Genomic DNA, 15604 nt, shown 5'->3' on the forward strand with positions numbered 1-15604 from the left:
ACACTAACTCGAGTGAGCAATATGGCTGGAGCTCTATTGGGTGGTCGCACCCAAATTACTTGCACCCCCACGTTGACGACATCTACTACGGTTGTGGCTCTCGACCCTGCATTGCTTACATTGCCTAGTTCCACGCAACATCCGAGTGTCCATCTCATTCAAGAAATGGGTCATCCTTGGCCGACCTTTGGATACCGTCTAAGGAATGGATTACCTACGAATCGAGGTCCATGATAAACAGGCCATGTTGTGGGATTCTCGAGTGGCCTAAACCTAGCCATGTATACTCATCGAACTTGGTCCATCTTGTAGACATCATGTACATACAATTGCCAATCCAACCGCTGTTTTACACAACAAGCAAACACATGTCGACACGGAAGTCAGTCAACTTCGAATTCACCACAGTCACACCGTTGTCGATGGAGGTCCACTGCATACTCCACACCACTGGGACACTCACGCACTTCAAATACCTCATTCTGTCGGTCAAAGCAACTAACTTGGATGTTACCCGCTACCCGTTGATTTGCATGCAGTTTGGAGGTTACAAGCTCAGAGAATACATGTCCTGCATTAATTCGAGCCTCAGTCTCGACTCTTTTTTGGGTGAACAATTCATTAAGCCTATAAAACGTTGCCTTAACAAGTGCAGTGACTGGAAGATTGCGAGCCCTTTTTAGTACCGAGTTGATGTATTCCACTAGATTGGTGGTCATATGACCCCATCGATATCCCCCATCAAATGCTAAAGCATACTGCTCACGTGGAATCCGATCCAACCAGTTGGTATAAGCCTCACCCCGCTAGCGTAGACGCTGATAACGTGTCTCTTACTCGCGAACTGTTCGTGAGTATCCTGTCAATAAAAAAAAGACCCACGATAAACAACGTTCATCATAATAACTGAGTTCAAGAGTAAATGTAATCGTAACTATCATACCTATATTGACGATAAGCTTCTGCAGATACGATGCCTTGAACTTTCTCAAAAAATTGGACTCTATATGTCTAATGCAGAACATGTGGAATGCTCTGGGAGGAGACCAAGCTCCGTTACTACGAGCAATTGCTGACCTAATGGAATCTTGCCGATCGGAGATAAGGCCCACACCATTACATGTCATAACATGCTGTCGCAAGTTAATAAGAAAAAAGTGCCAAGCCTCAGATGTATCTCCTTCAACTATCGCAAATGCAATAGGAACGATGTTGTTGTTGCCATCCTGTGAGACTGCAACCAACAAAAAACCCTTGTATTTTCCATACAAATGAGTTTCGTCTACCTGCACTATTGGCTTGCAATGTCTGAATGTTCTAATACAAGGGTAATAATTCCAGAAGACTCGGTGTAGTACACGAATATTAGGAACCAAATCATCTCCTGATATGCAGGCATTATTTCAAAGTGAATAACTGCGGATGGCTCCTTGTGACACATGGCCTCAAACAATATCGGCAAGGCTTCGTACGAAGCTTCCCACCCTCTGAAAATTGACTCTACTACCTTCTGTTTTGCCAACCATGCTTTGCGATAACTTATGGTGTAGTTAAAATTTGCCTGTACTTCCACAATCACTGATTTCACCTTTATAGACAGGTCAACTTCTACCAATGGCTTTATTGCTTCTGCAACTGTGTTGGAAACCAGCTTCGAATGATCTTGAGAAATGGTGGCCCTAGTACAGGTGTAACTAACATTGTACCTCCTTATCTCCTAACAGAACTTTTTGGACATTTTGCTCACCCTGATCAGCAAATCACATCCTGGACCATACTGGGTGCATTTAATATAGAATGTCGTCGGTTCTGACTCATGTACCCGATAATCTACATCTCTGCGGATTGTATAATCTTTCATCGCCTTAATTACTGCCTCCCTAGAACTGAATTCCATTCCCACGGTAAATTCACCATCTGGCATAACGGGAAGCTTCATTGCAATCACATCACAAATTTTAGAGTTGTCAGAACTAATAATCTAATAAACTAATAATTATAGAACAATGGAAAATGTAGTTGTCAAAATCGAGCCGGTAATCGAACCGGTTAGGTCACTGGGTCATTGGGTCACTGGTTCAACCAGTGGATCACTGGTTGAACCGATTGACCTGGTCCTATGTAAATAAAAAATAAAACAATAGTAAAAAATTTTTACTAACATTTTAAAAATATCTAGCTATTCTAAAACAATATGAAATAGGAACAATAGTATTTTGTTAATTTCAAGGAGTTTGACCATCTTTGACCGGTTCACTTCGGATTTGACCAGGTTGCACCGCTTCGTTGCCTTGTGTGGTCTCATCATGGGACCGGACCGGTCTAAGATCCGGTTCACCGATTTTTTGGCCGAACCGGTCAGTCCGATCGAACTGGCTATTCTGGTCCGGTTTTATTAAAAATGATGGGACATACTACATCTCTCAGCATACATGTTTACTTCATAATTAAACATTTCACAATTACTAACTACATGCTATATTTTGCCTATTTATCGTTGTCTTAACTATTTGTCCTAAACTCAAAACCCATGCACAAATCATACTTTAACAAATCTTAATTTAAATTGATGGCGCACCTGTATTTACATATTGAGGAAACTCCGATGCATGCATGGTTTCCAAATCCAACGACCGCATGAAACTCGGCTCTACAAACGGCTGCTGGTTTGCTAGTGCATTTGCCACATCCGCCACATCTGCCACCATAGCCTCGTCAGCTTGATCTTCGTCTACACCTGGATCAACGACCTCGTAGTTACTTTCGAACTCTTCCTCACTATCATTGTTGTAATCTTCCAATTCAATATTTCAGTCCGCTGCAGATTGTTCGAACTCGATATACAGTTCGATGAACGATATTCGCGACCGACTTTCAAGATACACTGAAAACATTTCTTGCATGCTCGCTTCGTCGGTCACGTATTTCGTTTGAAATTGCACGAACCTACCAAAGACAGATATAGGAAATCTGTACAAAATACACGACACTCTCCTAGATATTTGAGAATCCTTCTTCTCACAAATAACACCTTTCAATTCTTCATAAGACAGTGTGAAAGGAATTATAATATCTAATGGATTTTCACACACAAATTTCACTCCTTCAGATGTTTGTAACAATATTTGGCCATCATAATACACTTTTAATCTCACTCTATCATCCATGATAGTAGAGAAGAAGAGAGGAAAGAGTAAGACGGTCTGCAGCAATTTGGAGAACGAGAGAGGAGGAAGAATATGAAGTGGATGCTCAATCTGGGTTTGGAAATATATATACATCAGAAATCGGACTTCCGACCGCTTCCTTGGGCATTCGAAATTTTTGAACATTAAAATCGGACTGTCTGATTAGGGAACAGCCCGCTAAAAAAAATTGGACTACCTCAAATTGCTATGTCTGATTTAGGCTCCTCTCACATTTATTCTCAGAAGCCTTGAAATCGGTGGGTCCGATTTCCTTGGCCCAAACCACATACATTCTCTGTGCATGAGTCACTTAACAGCCGTCACAGCAGTGTAAATCCCCCCTACGATCCATAACCCGGCGTAACACCAATGTATATGTCATATCCAAAAAAATTAGCCGTCAAGGACTACTATGTTATACTTTTGTCGATTTCAGGGAGATAATTGATGCAATTAGAATTTTGTGATTACTTTAGTGTACGTAAGACTACTTTAAAATTTAACTCTAACAAGAGAAAAATTTAAGTAATTTAAGTACCCAATATCCATTTTCAAGAGGAAAAATAGTTTCTCTAAATCTACCTCGTTATAATATAAAACATAGATCATTTTTGTTGAAAATCATAACTCAAATATCTCACACATGCATACTAAAATGTTTTTAAAGTAAAGATTTTATTAAAAACTATCCTAAACGTTTTAAATATGATGAATGTCATAAATAGAACAAAGAATTGATTTCATACTTCTTAAAATTATCATACTGTTTTATTGAAACAAGGCATATCTCAGTAAAAGAATTGATTTCCTTAATAAAGGAACTGATTCCCTCAATAAAGGAATCAATTCTATGTTAAACGGAATGGTTGTTTGTTTCTTCCAAAAATAGAATCGACTCCACAATGCTATAATCGATTCTTTGGTTAAAATTCCAAATTATTTGTGTATCGACCAATAAAAAATCGATTGGTTGGCAAAAGATCAATTTCTTCTTCTGCATAAAGTCTTCAATGGTTAACTTTAAGAAAAATGATCATTCTCGCCAACCCTGTAATATCTTTTAAGGTTCGAGATGCCTATAAATAGAGGTATCAAAACCATTTTCAATAACCAAGCACCATTCTAAGCTATCATATTGGTTCATATCAACTTCTATATATTTACGAAGTAATTTTTTATAAATTTAAGAGATATAAAAAGTTTGGTTCATAAAACTTCCATTATATTCGTCTACTTTTTTTTAGAGAGTTTTTTACTTTTGACTTTGTGTATAACAAAATTATAAAGAAAGAATTATGTAGCTCTTTCTTGATTCTTGAAGTTGAGATTGCTTCAAGGTCCTTTAAAGCCGGTGTCTCTAATAGTTGACACCTAATAAAATATCGATTAGAAGTCTATAAATATATAAAGTACTCATTATTGTAATGGTTTGTCAAATACTCATTGTGAACTTAATAAATAGTAAATAAATTTTCGATATATTTATAAAAAAAAAACTAGATATAAGTAAAAATATGTGACGCAAGATGAATAAAATTTATGTTTATAATCTCTCTTTTCTTATCTCTTATTTAAATAAAAAATGTTATTTGTATATTAAAATTAGCTACTAAAATCAACCACTAATATATTTGTATATAAATATATGTGTAGTTTAATTTATTTTTAATATAATTTATATTTCAATATGTATTTTATATTTATAGCTAACTTTAATAGCTGATTTTAGTGTACACATAACATAATTCTATTTAAATATTGACCAAACATCTTAAAAATTGTTTGTGGTGTTTTGTCAAGCATCTTGAATGCACTATAGCATAAAATTCTAAGCTTATATTCAAAAGGGATGTATTTACATCGTTTGTGGTGTTTTCTCTAAATTACATCGTTTTGCACTTTAGTCTTCGGAAAAGTATAAAAAGTCAATGAAATATTTGTACAATGTATATAATGGAGGTTTAGAGAGTATTAGAGATATAATCATTAGTGTTACTTTTTCCCATCAGCGTAAGCTTTTGAGATGAGTAGTATCATGATATGGTATCAGAGTTCTAAATCTGAAAGATATTCATAGCCCATTGTACACATTGTACAAATATTCTATTGGCTCCCTAGCAGGACTCTTAGTCTTCAGATAAAAAAGGGAAAAGAATTAGAAGATCATCATAACTACTAGTCGGCCATCTCCGTCTTCTTTGTTGCACTCATCTGTGGTCATTGCCGACGCAGTCATCGTCTCAGACATCGTCATAGTTGTCCTCCTCCTCCTGATTCAATTTCCTTGCTCCTTTCGCTTCCAATCTGCTTCTCAGTTTCTCTATTTACAAATCTTTCTCTGCTTTCTTCTTTTTGCTCTAACTTTTCCATCAATGAAGACAATGAATGTGCACATGGTGAAGGTTGAAAAAGAAAAAAAAGAAAAGAAAACAAGCAGCACCTAATGAAGAATAGCATGCAACTTGGAGGATGAAAAGGATGAGGTTATCGATTTGGCCATTAGGAAAACTTTTTGTTCCTATTAGGAACCGCCCTCCGAAGATATTATTAGGTCATTATCGGGGATTAGGCAAGGGAATCCAATATCTTCTTACTTATTTGTGATTACAATGAAAAAGTTAACACATATCATAGAAGAAAATACTCATTTTGATGAATGGATCCCTATGAAAACAGGTAGGGATGTGCCCTTGATATCACATATGCTTTTTGCAGATGACCTATTGTTGTTTGTGGAGGCATCTACAGAACAAATTGAGAGAATTTTAAATACTCTAAAATATTTTTGTGATGTATCTGGTCTTAAGATCAGTGTTGCAAAAACTTCAATTATTTTTTCAGAGTGTACAGAAAAAGAATTGTCCAAAAAAATGGATATAAGAAAGAAAACTGCATTAGGAGGTACCTGGGGACTATGATAACGAATTCTGACAAAAAGAAGAAAAATTTTAAGGGGACAATAGGTAGAATCAGAGAAAAACTTCAGGGCTAGAAAGCTAACTGTCTCTCATAAAAACTAAGTAATTTGTCCACCGAGGTAAATACCAAATCGGTACCCGAAAGATTTTAACGCTGACAAAATGGTACTTGACTTTTGTTAGTGACAAAATAGTCCTTAAAAGATTTTAAAATTTGACAAACGTACCCACGAGTTCGCCAGAGCATATCTCCCGCAAACACAATGCTGACATGGCCACTACGTTTTGATGACATGGCAAAAATTCTCCCCCACCTTAATCCTTCCTCTACAACGCATTTCCCCTTCCTCCTCCCCAACGCACTCCCCCTTTCCCCTTTCTGAATGCACTCTCCCTCCCCCTCCCCAACCCTAATCCTTTTCTCCTCCTCCCTAATCCTAATCCCCCATCCCTAACGCACTTCCCCCCTCCTTAATCCAAAATCCCCCTTCTGAACCCTATTCCCTTTCCCTTTTCTCTTTGAGCCCTAATCCACTTTCCAACACACTGCCTCATACTCTCAACTTACTCTCCCCAAAACAGCAGTGGAGCTCAACCTTCTCAGTCTTAAAGTGTCACCGACACCGTACTGTCGCCATCTCGTCGTCGGGTCTTCTGCGTCCACTAGCGTCGTCTGTCTCCTTTGTCGAGTCGTCTGTGTGCCTTCACTACTATCGCCTTCACTACTTGTATCTGCTTGCTGCTCGCCCCCAGTCACTGTCCTGCCTCATCTGTCTGTGTTCCATCTTGGCTCCGTCGTGCCGTGTCTCCTCTGTCTCTGGTGTTCTTCTTCTGGCCTTCTCTAAATCTGTTTCTTATTTTGGTGGTGTCTGTAGTAAGCTTTATTTTATTTTATTTTATTTTATTTTATTTTATTTTATTTTGATTATTGTATATGAATTTGTTTGTTTTCTCTGAGTTTTATTATTATTAATCTTTTTGAATGGTAAATTAACCTAAATATTTCGGACAATTCATGATTTGGGGCAATTTTGTTGATGTTGAGGTTGTTGTTGCTGTGAGTGGTGGTGTTGAGGGAGGAAGAGGGGAGTGTGCGTTGGAAAAGAAAGAGTGGTGGAAATTGTTGTTGCTGTTGATATTGAGGTTGTTGTTGCTGCGAGTGGTGGAGTTGAGGGAGGGAGGGGTAGTGTGTGTTGGGGAGGGAGAGTGGTGGAGGTTGTTGTTGATATTGATGTTAAGGTTGTTGTTGCTGCGAATAGTGGTGTTGAAAGAGGAAGGAGAAGTATACATTGGGGAGGGGGTTGTGATGGGACGAGGACTGCGATGGGGGAGAAGTGTGCGCTGGGGATGGGGCTATAACGGGGAGGGAGAGGGAAGGTGAGGGAGTGCATGTTGGGGAGGGGGCTTTGGAGGTGGTTTGCCAAGTCGCCAAAACACGGTGGCCATGTCAGCATTGTATTTGTTGGAAATTTGCTCCGGCGAGTTCGGGGGCACGCTTGTCAAATTTTAAAATCTTTTAAAGACTATTTTATCAATAACAAAAGTCAAATATCATTTTGTCGGCGTCAGAATTTTTCGAAAACCAATTTGGTATTTATCTCTTTGCCCACCTCTAACTTCAATATGATCCATGGCAAGGTTCCAAAAGGCATTTGTGATAAGGAGAGAAGCAAAATAGCAAGAAGCTTCATGCTATAAGCTGCGAGGTTGTGTGCATTTCAGGCCATGAACGAGGCATTTCTGTTAAAGATCCTCTAGAGATTGGTAAATGAAAAAGACAGTTAAGCAGGCATGGTAGGAAGCAAGATCTAAGGCAGAACTTACTTAGTGTTAACTCTTATTCCAAACTATGAAAAATCCTAAGTGGAATCTAGATCATTTTCAACCAAAATATAGGCAGCGGAAATAAAACAAACTTTTTGAAGAATCGATGGGCTAGCAACAAATTCTCTCTAAACAAAAATACCAATCGAACTACAAAGTCTCACTGTGGCTGACACGAAAGATCAAACAGACAATTGGAATTTCAATTTCATGAAGGCTTTTCTTACACCAGATATAATTGATCAAATGACAGCAATACACCCACCAGCAACAAATTTAGGGGAAGATAGAATTACCTGAGCTCCTTCAAAGACCACGAACTTTCAGGAAGGCATGGACCAGATGTGAAATTTACAATTTTGTCTCCAATTATTTGTCACTGTTTAAGTTGTTAATTACTATTTTTGATGATTAAAAAATTGTACTGTGTCGTGTTTATTTGAGTCAAACTAGCATTTATTAAAGTCCATTTGCAATGTGTTTAGTTCAGTTTTGTTAATGAATCTTAATCATCTTAGTAATCTATCTCTTTACAACCGTCAGAGATTTTTTTTATATACTATTATATTATAAATTGATTATTTTAATTAAATTATCATTAAACTCACTAAACTTGTACATCAATAATGGTTCGATGACCGATTTGGTTTCTCAAACCTTGAAGGTAACATAGGGAGGGAAGAAGGGACTAACAACAACTTTGATGAGAGGGAGACATGACAAGTGGTAAAGAGAGACATGGATCCACAATGGGAAGAGAAGGAGTTGAGCTTTGCGAGCTTGCAAAAGCGACCATGGCATCAATCAAAGGGAAAAGAATTAGGGATTTACTCAAAATGGAAGAAATATGAATTTCAGTTATTAAGACGAAGAAGAATGGAGTGAAAATAAGCAATTGTAACAGCCTTCGGAACTTCCTCATTGACCAGCAAACTTCCAAGGTAGCCTAAGTAGCATAAACCTAGGCATAATATGCCTATGTCCAAGCCCATAACATTAAGGACCAACGAAACGTCATTGTTCACTACCAAACAAAAAACCCATCATTGGTAACCCAGAAAAAGTCTTTGTTAAATGTGACAGTTCTTCGTTTTACTCTTTCTGAACTGATATCATCAATATCATTCAATTCACTTTCAATAATTTAATTACTCATCCAATTTCTGAGTTCTGACCCACCACAAGGTTCATCATGCACATATGGGTGGTGGATTTACGTTTTTGTTATTAATTCTCAAGTTGTCAGGCAATCAGAAACCATTATCGCATGTGGGGTCACCACCAATTCAAACATGATGCGTTCATTCATTAGTTTGTAAAATTAATTCGAAAATTTCAATTATGATGCCTTGAATTGAAATTTCTTTGTACTTGTATTTTTCTTATGAAGTTAGTTTCCACTTTCTAAAGTACATCAAGATTGCAGCTCTTGTTAAACAATAAATACTATTACACTCCTTTCAACATCGTCACATGATCGCCATTTTTTAGGTCATCACTCTAATCTGAATCTTTTTATTTAAATTAAACAAATTCAGAAATTACAAAAATGCATAAAATATAAAGTAATTACCTAAATGCACAACGCATCATATTTCGGATACTGAAGAATGAAGTAGAAAATAGATATATTGCGGGTACTGAGACCCCGTTCTATACGATGTCGTGATGTATCCAAAGTATAAAAGGGATAAATGTTAAGTGGAAGAACGGATACTGAGCATCCGAGATACACATAAACTCAGAATAGGGTCTCAGTATCCGAGATAGTGTAAGATACGTAATTTGGGTCTCAGCATCCGACATACACTCAAACGTGTAATGTCGATCTCAACACCCGAAATATGTATATTATAGAGTAGGTATCTCTACACCCGAAATATCTTAGAGAAAAAACTCTATATATATCCTCCCATCCTCAACCATCTCCTCACAATTCACAACTCAATCTTTTCTTTCTCCTCTTTCTGTTTTGTTCTTATGAAGAATAATCAATTCTTTTTGTTGTAATTTATTCCAATAGGATAGTAAAAAATAGTGATAAATTAGTAATTTTTTAATCTAATTCAACTGTGTTGTTGTGCACTAATTGTGTTGATACCCTACATGTGCTAAAGACGGTCATAGTGAGAAACATGGGGGTAATAGATAGCAAGGAGGTTGGGCGGGTTGCATATAGATTTCTATATGCACTTTCGAGCGGTGGATTTATCAACAGGTTATTCTGGATTGAAGGAGATCAGCATGTGAGGCTAATGTTCGACGTACACGCAAGGCTAATGCTACAACATGTGATGGAGTGGTATGCTTTGGTTCGTGACGTGATTGTTAGTGGTGGGTCGTCCTCTTCGAGTCCTCAAGTAGCCCCGCTGGATGCAAGACCAATCCACTATGCCCAGCCTCATGATAGTGCCGAAGAAGACAACAACGAGGGCGATTCATATTATGTTACTGGATCCAGGTCGTCCAACAAGACTTCTTCCTTGATGAATATGTGCCAAAGACTCCCACCGACGGTGGTGCTCGGTTTCTCCTGCCTCTCCCTTTGCCCATTTTTCAATTGTCAAAAGTTCCAAGTCATTATCATACTTTAAGTTTGGACGCAATGCAGCTAGATGATCCTTTCAATGCCGGCCAAGGAGAAGATTACAACACCAGTGGTGGACTGAAATTCCAGATTGGCCATAGGTTCAGAAACTGTGATGCTATTCCGATGGCAGTGAAGAACTACAGTATTCGAAGGAATATGGAATACAGAGTTTTGGAGTCGGATAGGCTTAAATACCGCTGTCATTGCAAGCAATTCACCAACGGTTGTCCATGGAGTTTTCATTTGGCACTACATCAAAACTTGAACTACTAGTATATTTTACGTGTTAGTTTCGATGAAATTAAAGGCTATTATGTTAATTATGTCTTGTACTGAATGTTGACATGCATGAGTAATTTTGTAAGGAGGTGTGTAGGTTTGGTAAAGCACACTCCTGTTTGACACCAACCATGTCTCAGGACCTTGCTCCATTGGATAGTGGTTTGATTTGCAAGGTCATCCTACCTATAATAAATACTGACTTGTCTGTGTCTATCCTGGTGTTGCAAAGTGCGATGCATCAGAGTTACCATTTCAAGTCATTATATCAAAAGGTGTGGATGGCGAAGTAGAAAACAATTGCTCAGATTTATGGTGATTGGAAAGAGTCATACAACAAGATACCCGGTCTCTTATAAGCTTTGTAGGAATAATGCTCCTAGGTGCGATTCATGATTGCATTGCTGTTCCTTACTATGATGAAAACATGGTTGACCGAGATTGAAGCCAGCCTAATAAGGTCTTTTGGGCATTTCTTCCTTGCATTGATCCCCCGAGGAGGGAATCTCTGCATGTGTAACTGCCGTATGATCTCCCGGTATATCCTCCTGCTATGCATACTCAGCCTCCTCGTCTGATAACTGATCATCTCCCTCAGCCTGCTAATCATCTCCCCCAAGACAACTGGCTGCAACGATGAAAATCCACCAGTAACGAAAGCCATCTCAAAAGTACAAGTGTAGCAGACTTGTCCGTGAAAAAAAATCTCCGATAAACATCATCAAGTAGCACTTGGCATACTTACAGAGTGTATGCGAATATGACCCAACTGAAATGTGTGGAACTCTGTGCAAATCTTGCCTCCCTAATATAAGGCATTAGGTTGTCTGGCGGGGGGAGATCCAAGGTCACACGGCGTGGCAACAGTAATCGAAACTTCTACAATAGTCACAACTTTTATTCTTGTATATTAATCTCGTCTGAACCATTAATTATGTTTAATAATGATTAAATATTGTAAACGGAGTAGATAAACATCGTTAATAAGATATTATATTCCATATAAATATAAGTTTTATTGCTAATATTTACATTATTAAGTAAAGAAAGGAAAATTAAGCAAGATTTAAAAAATAAATTATTCATGTTACACTATTCTAACCTGACTAGTAATATTTTAGATGACTTCAATCCAACAATAAATTTTAGCAAAAAAATATGATCGAACAAATATTTTATTTAATTTAACTAATATATTAATTTATGTTTAACTATTTTATTTATTTAACTTAAATTAAAATTAATTATAAAAATATTAAAACATACTATACCTAACTAAATTAACATAGAACTTCTAACATACCCTACTCAAAATACCTAGCGCATTAACTAAATTAATAAAGCTTAAGCATCTAAACTAATTATTTACTAAAAATAAAAGAGGAAAAAAAACTAACCTCAAAATCCAAAGCTCCAGCTATGTGCAAAGTCGCATTTAGTCTGTTGATGTCTCCGTCGCGAACATATTATCGGGAGGCCATATGTACTTCAGGAACTAGAACTTAAGCTATTATAAAGTTACTAAATTCTTAAAAACTATTCAAATGAACGAAAATCTCAGTTGTTGTGGCCTTATATATGCCTCAGAGCATATCTCGGATACTGAGACCCTGTTTTAACTTTACGTCTCTCTCGAATGCTCAATATTTATTATCCTACTTAACATGTATTGCGGGTGCACCCTAGATACGTTATGGCATCGTATAGTTACAGAACGGGATCTTAGTATCTAAGATATGCTTATTTTATACTTCACCTATCAGTATCTAAGATGTGATACATTGTGCATTTAAGTAACTATTTTATATTTTATGTATATTTGTAATTTTTATATTTATTTAATTTATATAAAAAATTCCTCTAATCTCTTTTCAAGTTCATGGTATCGTACTAAAATAATATTTTTTATTTGTAAAAATATGTACGATTTTCTTTTAGATTGAGTTAACAGTTAAATTTATCCTTAAAAAATTAGTTATTTTTTAAAATTATCTTTAAAATATTTTATTAATTAAATTAATCCTTCAAAAATTAAAAATAAATCATATTTATTTTTTCTTCACTTCTTTAATACTTGCCATTAATAATTGATAACATAAAATATTAATTGACAACATACATGATATCTGACATGTTTTAATGGATATCAAATAAATATATTTATAAAAATCAATTAATTTAATTCCTATATCTAATTTCAGTTATTAGGATTAATTAGGATTTATGTAACTAAAAAAATTAAATTGATAGATTTTTATAAACATATATAATCAGTATTTAATAGGACAAGTCAAATGTCATGTATGCAAATTAGCATTTCATATCAATGATTCGTTAACAAGTATTAAATAAAGAACAAAAGGACAAATATAATTTATTTTTAATTTTTTTAAGATCTAATTTGATTGATAAAATTTTTTAAAAATAATTTTACAAAACATTTAATCTTTTAGGGATAAATTTAACTTTTAACTTGATGACATACTATGTTTATCTTTATAATTTTAAAAATATGAATTTATTTATTTTATAAATATAAGGTATCTTACAAAAGTTGATGAAAGCATGATAAATAATTAAGAGGTGACAATCTATATTATATATCAATCAGGAACAAGGTTTTAAAAACTGAACCAATCATTAAACCACTGTAATTATTAGTTTATTAGTTTAAAAATTTAACTAATCAATTATAATTTAATCAAAATAACTAAATTCTTATAAAATAATATATTATATTATTAATAAACATACAAAAAATAAATCTATTTAATACAAATCTAAAAATATATTAATAATTAAAATTGTAATACAAACCAAAATTTTATATTAATATATATATATATATATATATAGTTTAAATTAAATGAATTATATTAGTATTTTAAAGAGTAGTATAATGTAAAATAAAAAATTAATAAATATTAGCAAAAGGGAAAAACAACTCATCAATATAGAAAAAAAAACTGTTGGGCATAAAAATTTTTGGCCCAAAAATCAAGTACATCTAATTAGAACAGAAGTCTTATGCGTTGTAAATCAACAAAATTAGAAGACTGAATATCCAACCACAATTATTTCGAAGGGACTACAAGATCTTTAAATAAGAAAATATCTAACTCAACTCCTGATTTTTATTTTTATGGAACTGATTAACCCCTACACCCCAAAAAAATACAAGGGTAATCAGTCCCAAACATGTAAAATTTAGGGATGAAAAGAGTTTTTTTTTTTTTTGTTAAGGGTCTCGTTGTCTTTTAAAATAATTGTCAGAGGCCGTTTAGAATTTTTCTCAAATTAGAATAGAATTATAGGGAACAATTTTATTTCAATGTCAACCAACGACGAAGGTGGGGTTAAAACAAAAATCAAATTACAAAAAAGTAGTGATGAGCAAGGTTCTGAAAACCAGTTCGGACCGGCGGGTTGAACCGGTTGAACTATGAACCGAACAGAAAAACGATTTGGTTAAACAAAAAAATTGCAGAATTTGAAAACCAGAATTGATTTGGCAAACCGGTCAGTAACCGGTCGGTCGAATCGAACCTTGATCCCGGCCAATTTTTTGGTTGGACAGCAAAACGTTGCCGTTTCAGCCTCTAGAGCCCTAAATCCCTAATTCGATCTTGATTCCTGAATGAGTCATGAGTGAATCACCCTTCTCATCGAGCTTCAGAAGTGAGAACGCCTCTCTGACTCTCACACGACAGGGGTTCTAATCGAGCTCGTCGTCCGATCGTCCCGCACCTCCGTCCAGCCAGCGCGTCGTGCTGCCGCCGTCGTTCCTTCAAACAACCACCTAATCCCGCAACAGCCGTCGTTCCTTCAAAGGTGCTCCACCACTGCTTGGTCACTCGGCATCGCTGTCCCACTCTTCCTATTGCATATTCTGTTGAAGGCGCCTTCGAGCTTCTAGAGTTTCAGGTTATTTTTTTTAGATATGATTTTTTGATTGAATAACTATTGCATATCTCTATTCCTTGATGAGTGTGATTGAGTAGTTGTTTGATTTTGTGAAGCTCTGTGAACTGAAGTCACTGGAGTGTGACATGATGAACTCTGAAATTGTGAACTCTGTCTTCCTATTTTATTTTTTCTTTGAACAGTGTAGTGTGAAACCGTGACCTGATTCAACTGATCCTGCTAAACTGAACTGTGAACTTTGGTTTATAATTGTTGTTTACTGAACTGATTTTACTTTGTTTACTGAACTGGATTTTGTTGTTTGTTGAATAATTTTGAATAATTTTGGATGTTATTTGTTGTGAACCTGAGAGTTGAGATTATTGGGTTGGATTGCTGATAATGTTTAGGTATGGATGATAAACCACTATTTTATGGTTCATCTTGTGCTCAATTGAGTGGTTTTTATCAACTCTTTACCCACTTATTCATACTATTCGCATGTTTTACTTTTTCCTTCCAGATTTTGTGCTATGATTGAAAACATGCTTCTTTGGGCCTTAAATTGCTAATTAATAATCCTCACTTATTACCATTAGATGCTGTGATATGTGTGTTAAGTGTTTTCAAAGATTACAGGGCAGGAATAGCTCAGAGGATGAAAAGGAAGCATGCAAAAGTGGAAGGAATACAAGAAGTTGAAGAAATTGCTAAGCTGTCCAGCCTGACCTCTTCGCACTCAAACGATCATAACTTGAGCTACAGAGATCCAAATGAGATGGTTTTAGTTGCGTTGGAAATCTAACATTCGGGGCTTTGCAACGATATTTAATTTTCCATAGCTGCCCCAAATTTAGGCGCGCGAACGCGTGGATGACGCGCTCGCATCGCATCTGCAAAAT

At 35.9% G+C, this 15604-nt stretch overlaps 1 protein-coding gene across 1 annotated transcript; it reads right to left on the reverse strand.

Annotated features, from left to right (window-relative positions):
* Nucleotides 1–287: 287 nt before the first annotated feature.
* LOC107494518 (uncharacterized) lies at nt 288–3167 on the reverse strand. Its single transcript, XM_016115559.1, has 8 exons — nt 2845–3167; nt 2589–2778; nt 1823–1933; nt 1325–1717; nt 944–1226; nt 846–859; nt 504–758; nt 288–344 (listed from the first exon to the last, which is right to left on the reverse strand). The coding sequence occupies exons 1-8, from the start codon at nt 3165–3167 to the stop codon at nt 288–290; spliced, it is 1626 nt and encodes a 541-aa protein (XP_015971045.1).
* Nucleotides 3168–15604: the final 12437 nt, after the last annotated feature.

This window comes from Arachis duranensis, chromosome 6, assembly GCF_000817695.3.
Source record: "Arachis duranensis cultivar V14167 chromosome 6, aradu.V14167.gnm2.J7QH, whole genome shotgun sequence".
In the NCBI taxonomy this organism is placed as follows: domain Eukaryota; kingdom Viridiplantae; phylum Streptophyta; class Magnoliopsida; order Fabales; family Fabaceae; genus Arachis; species Arachis duranensis.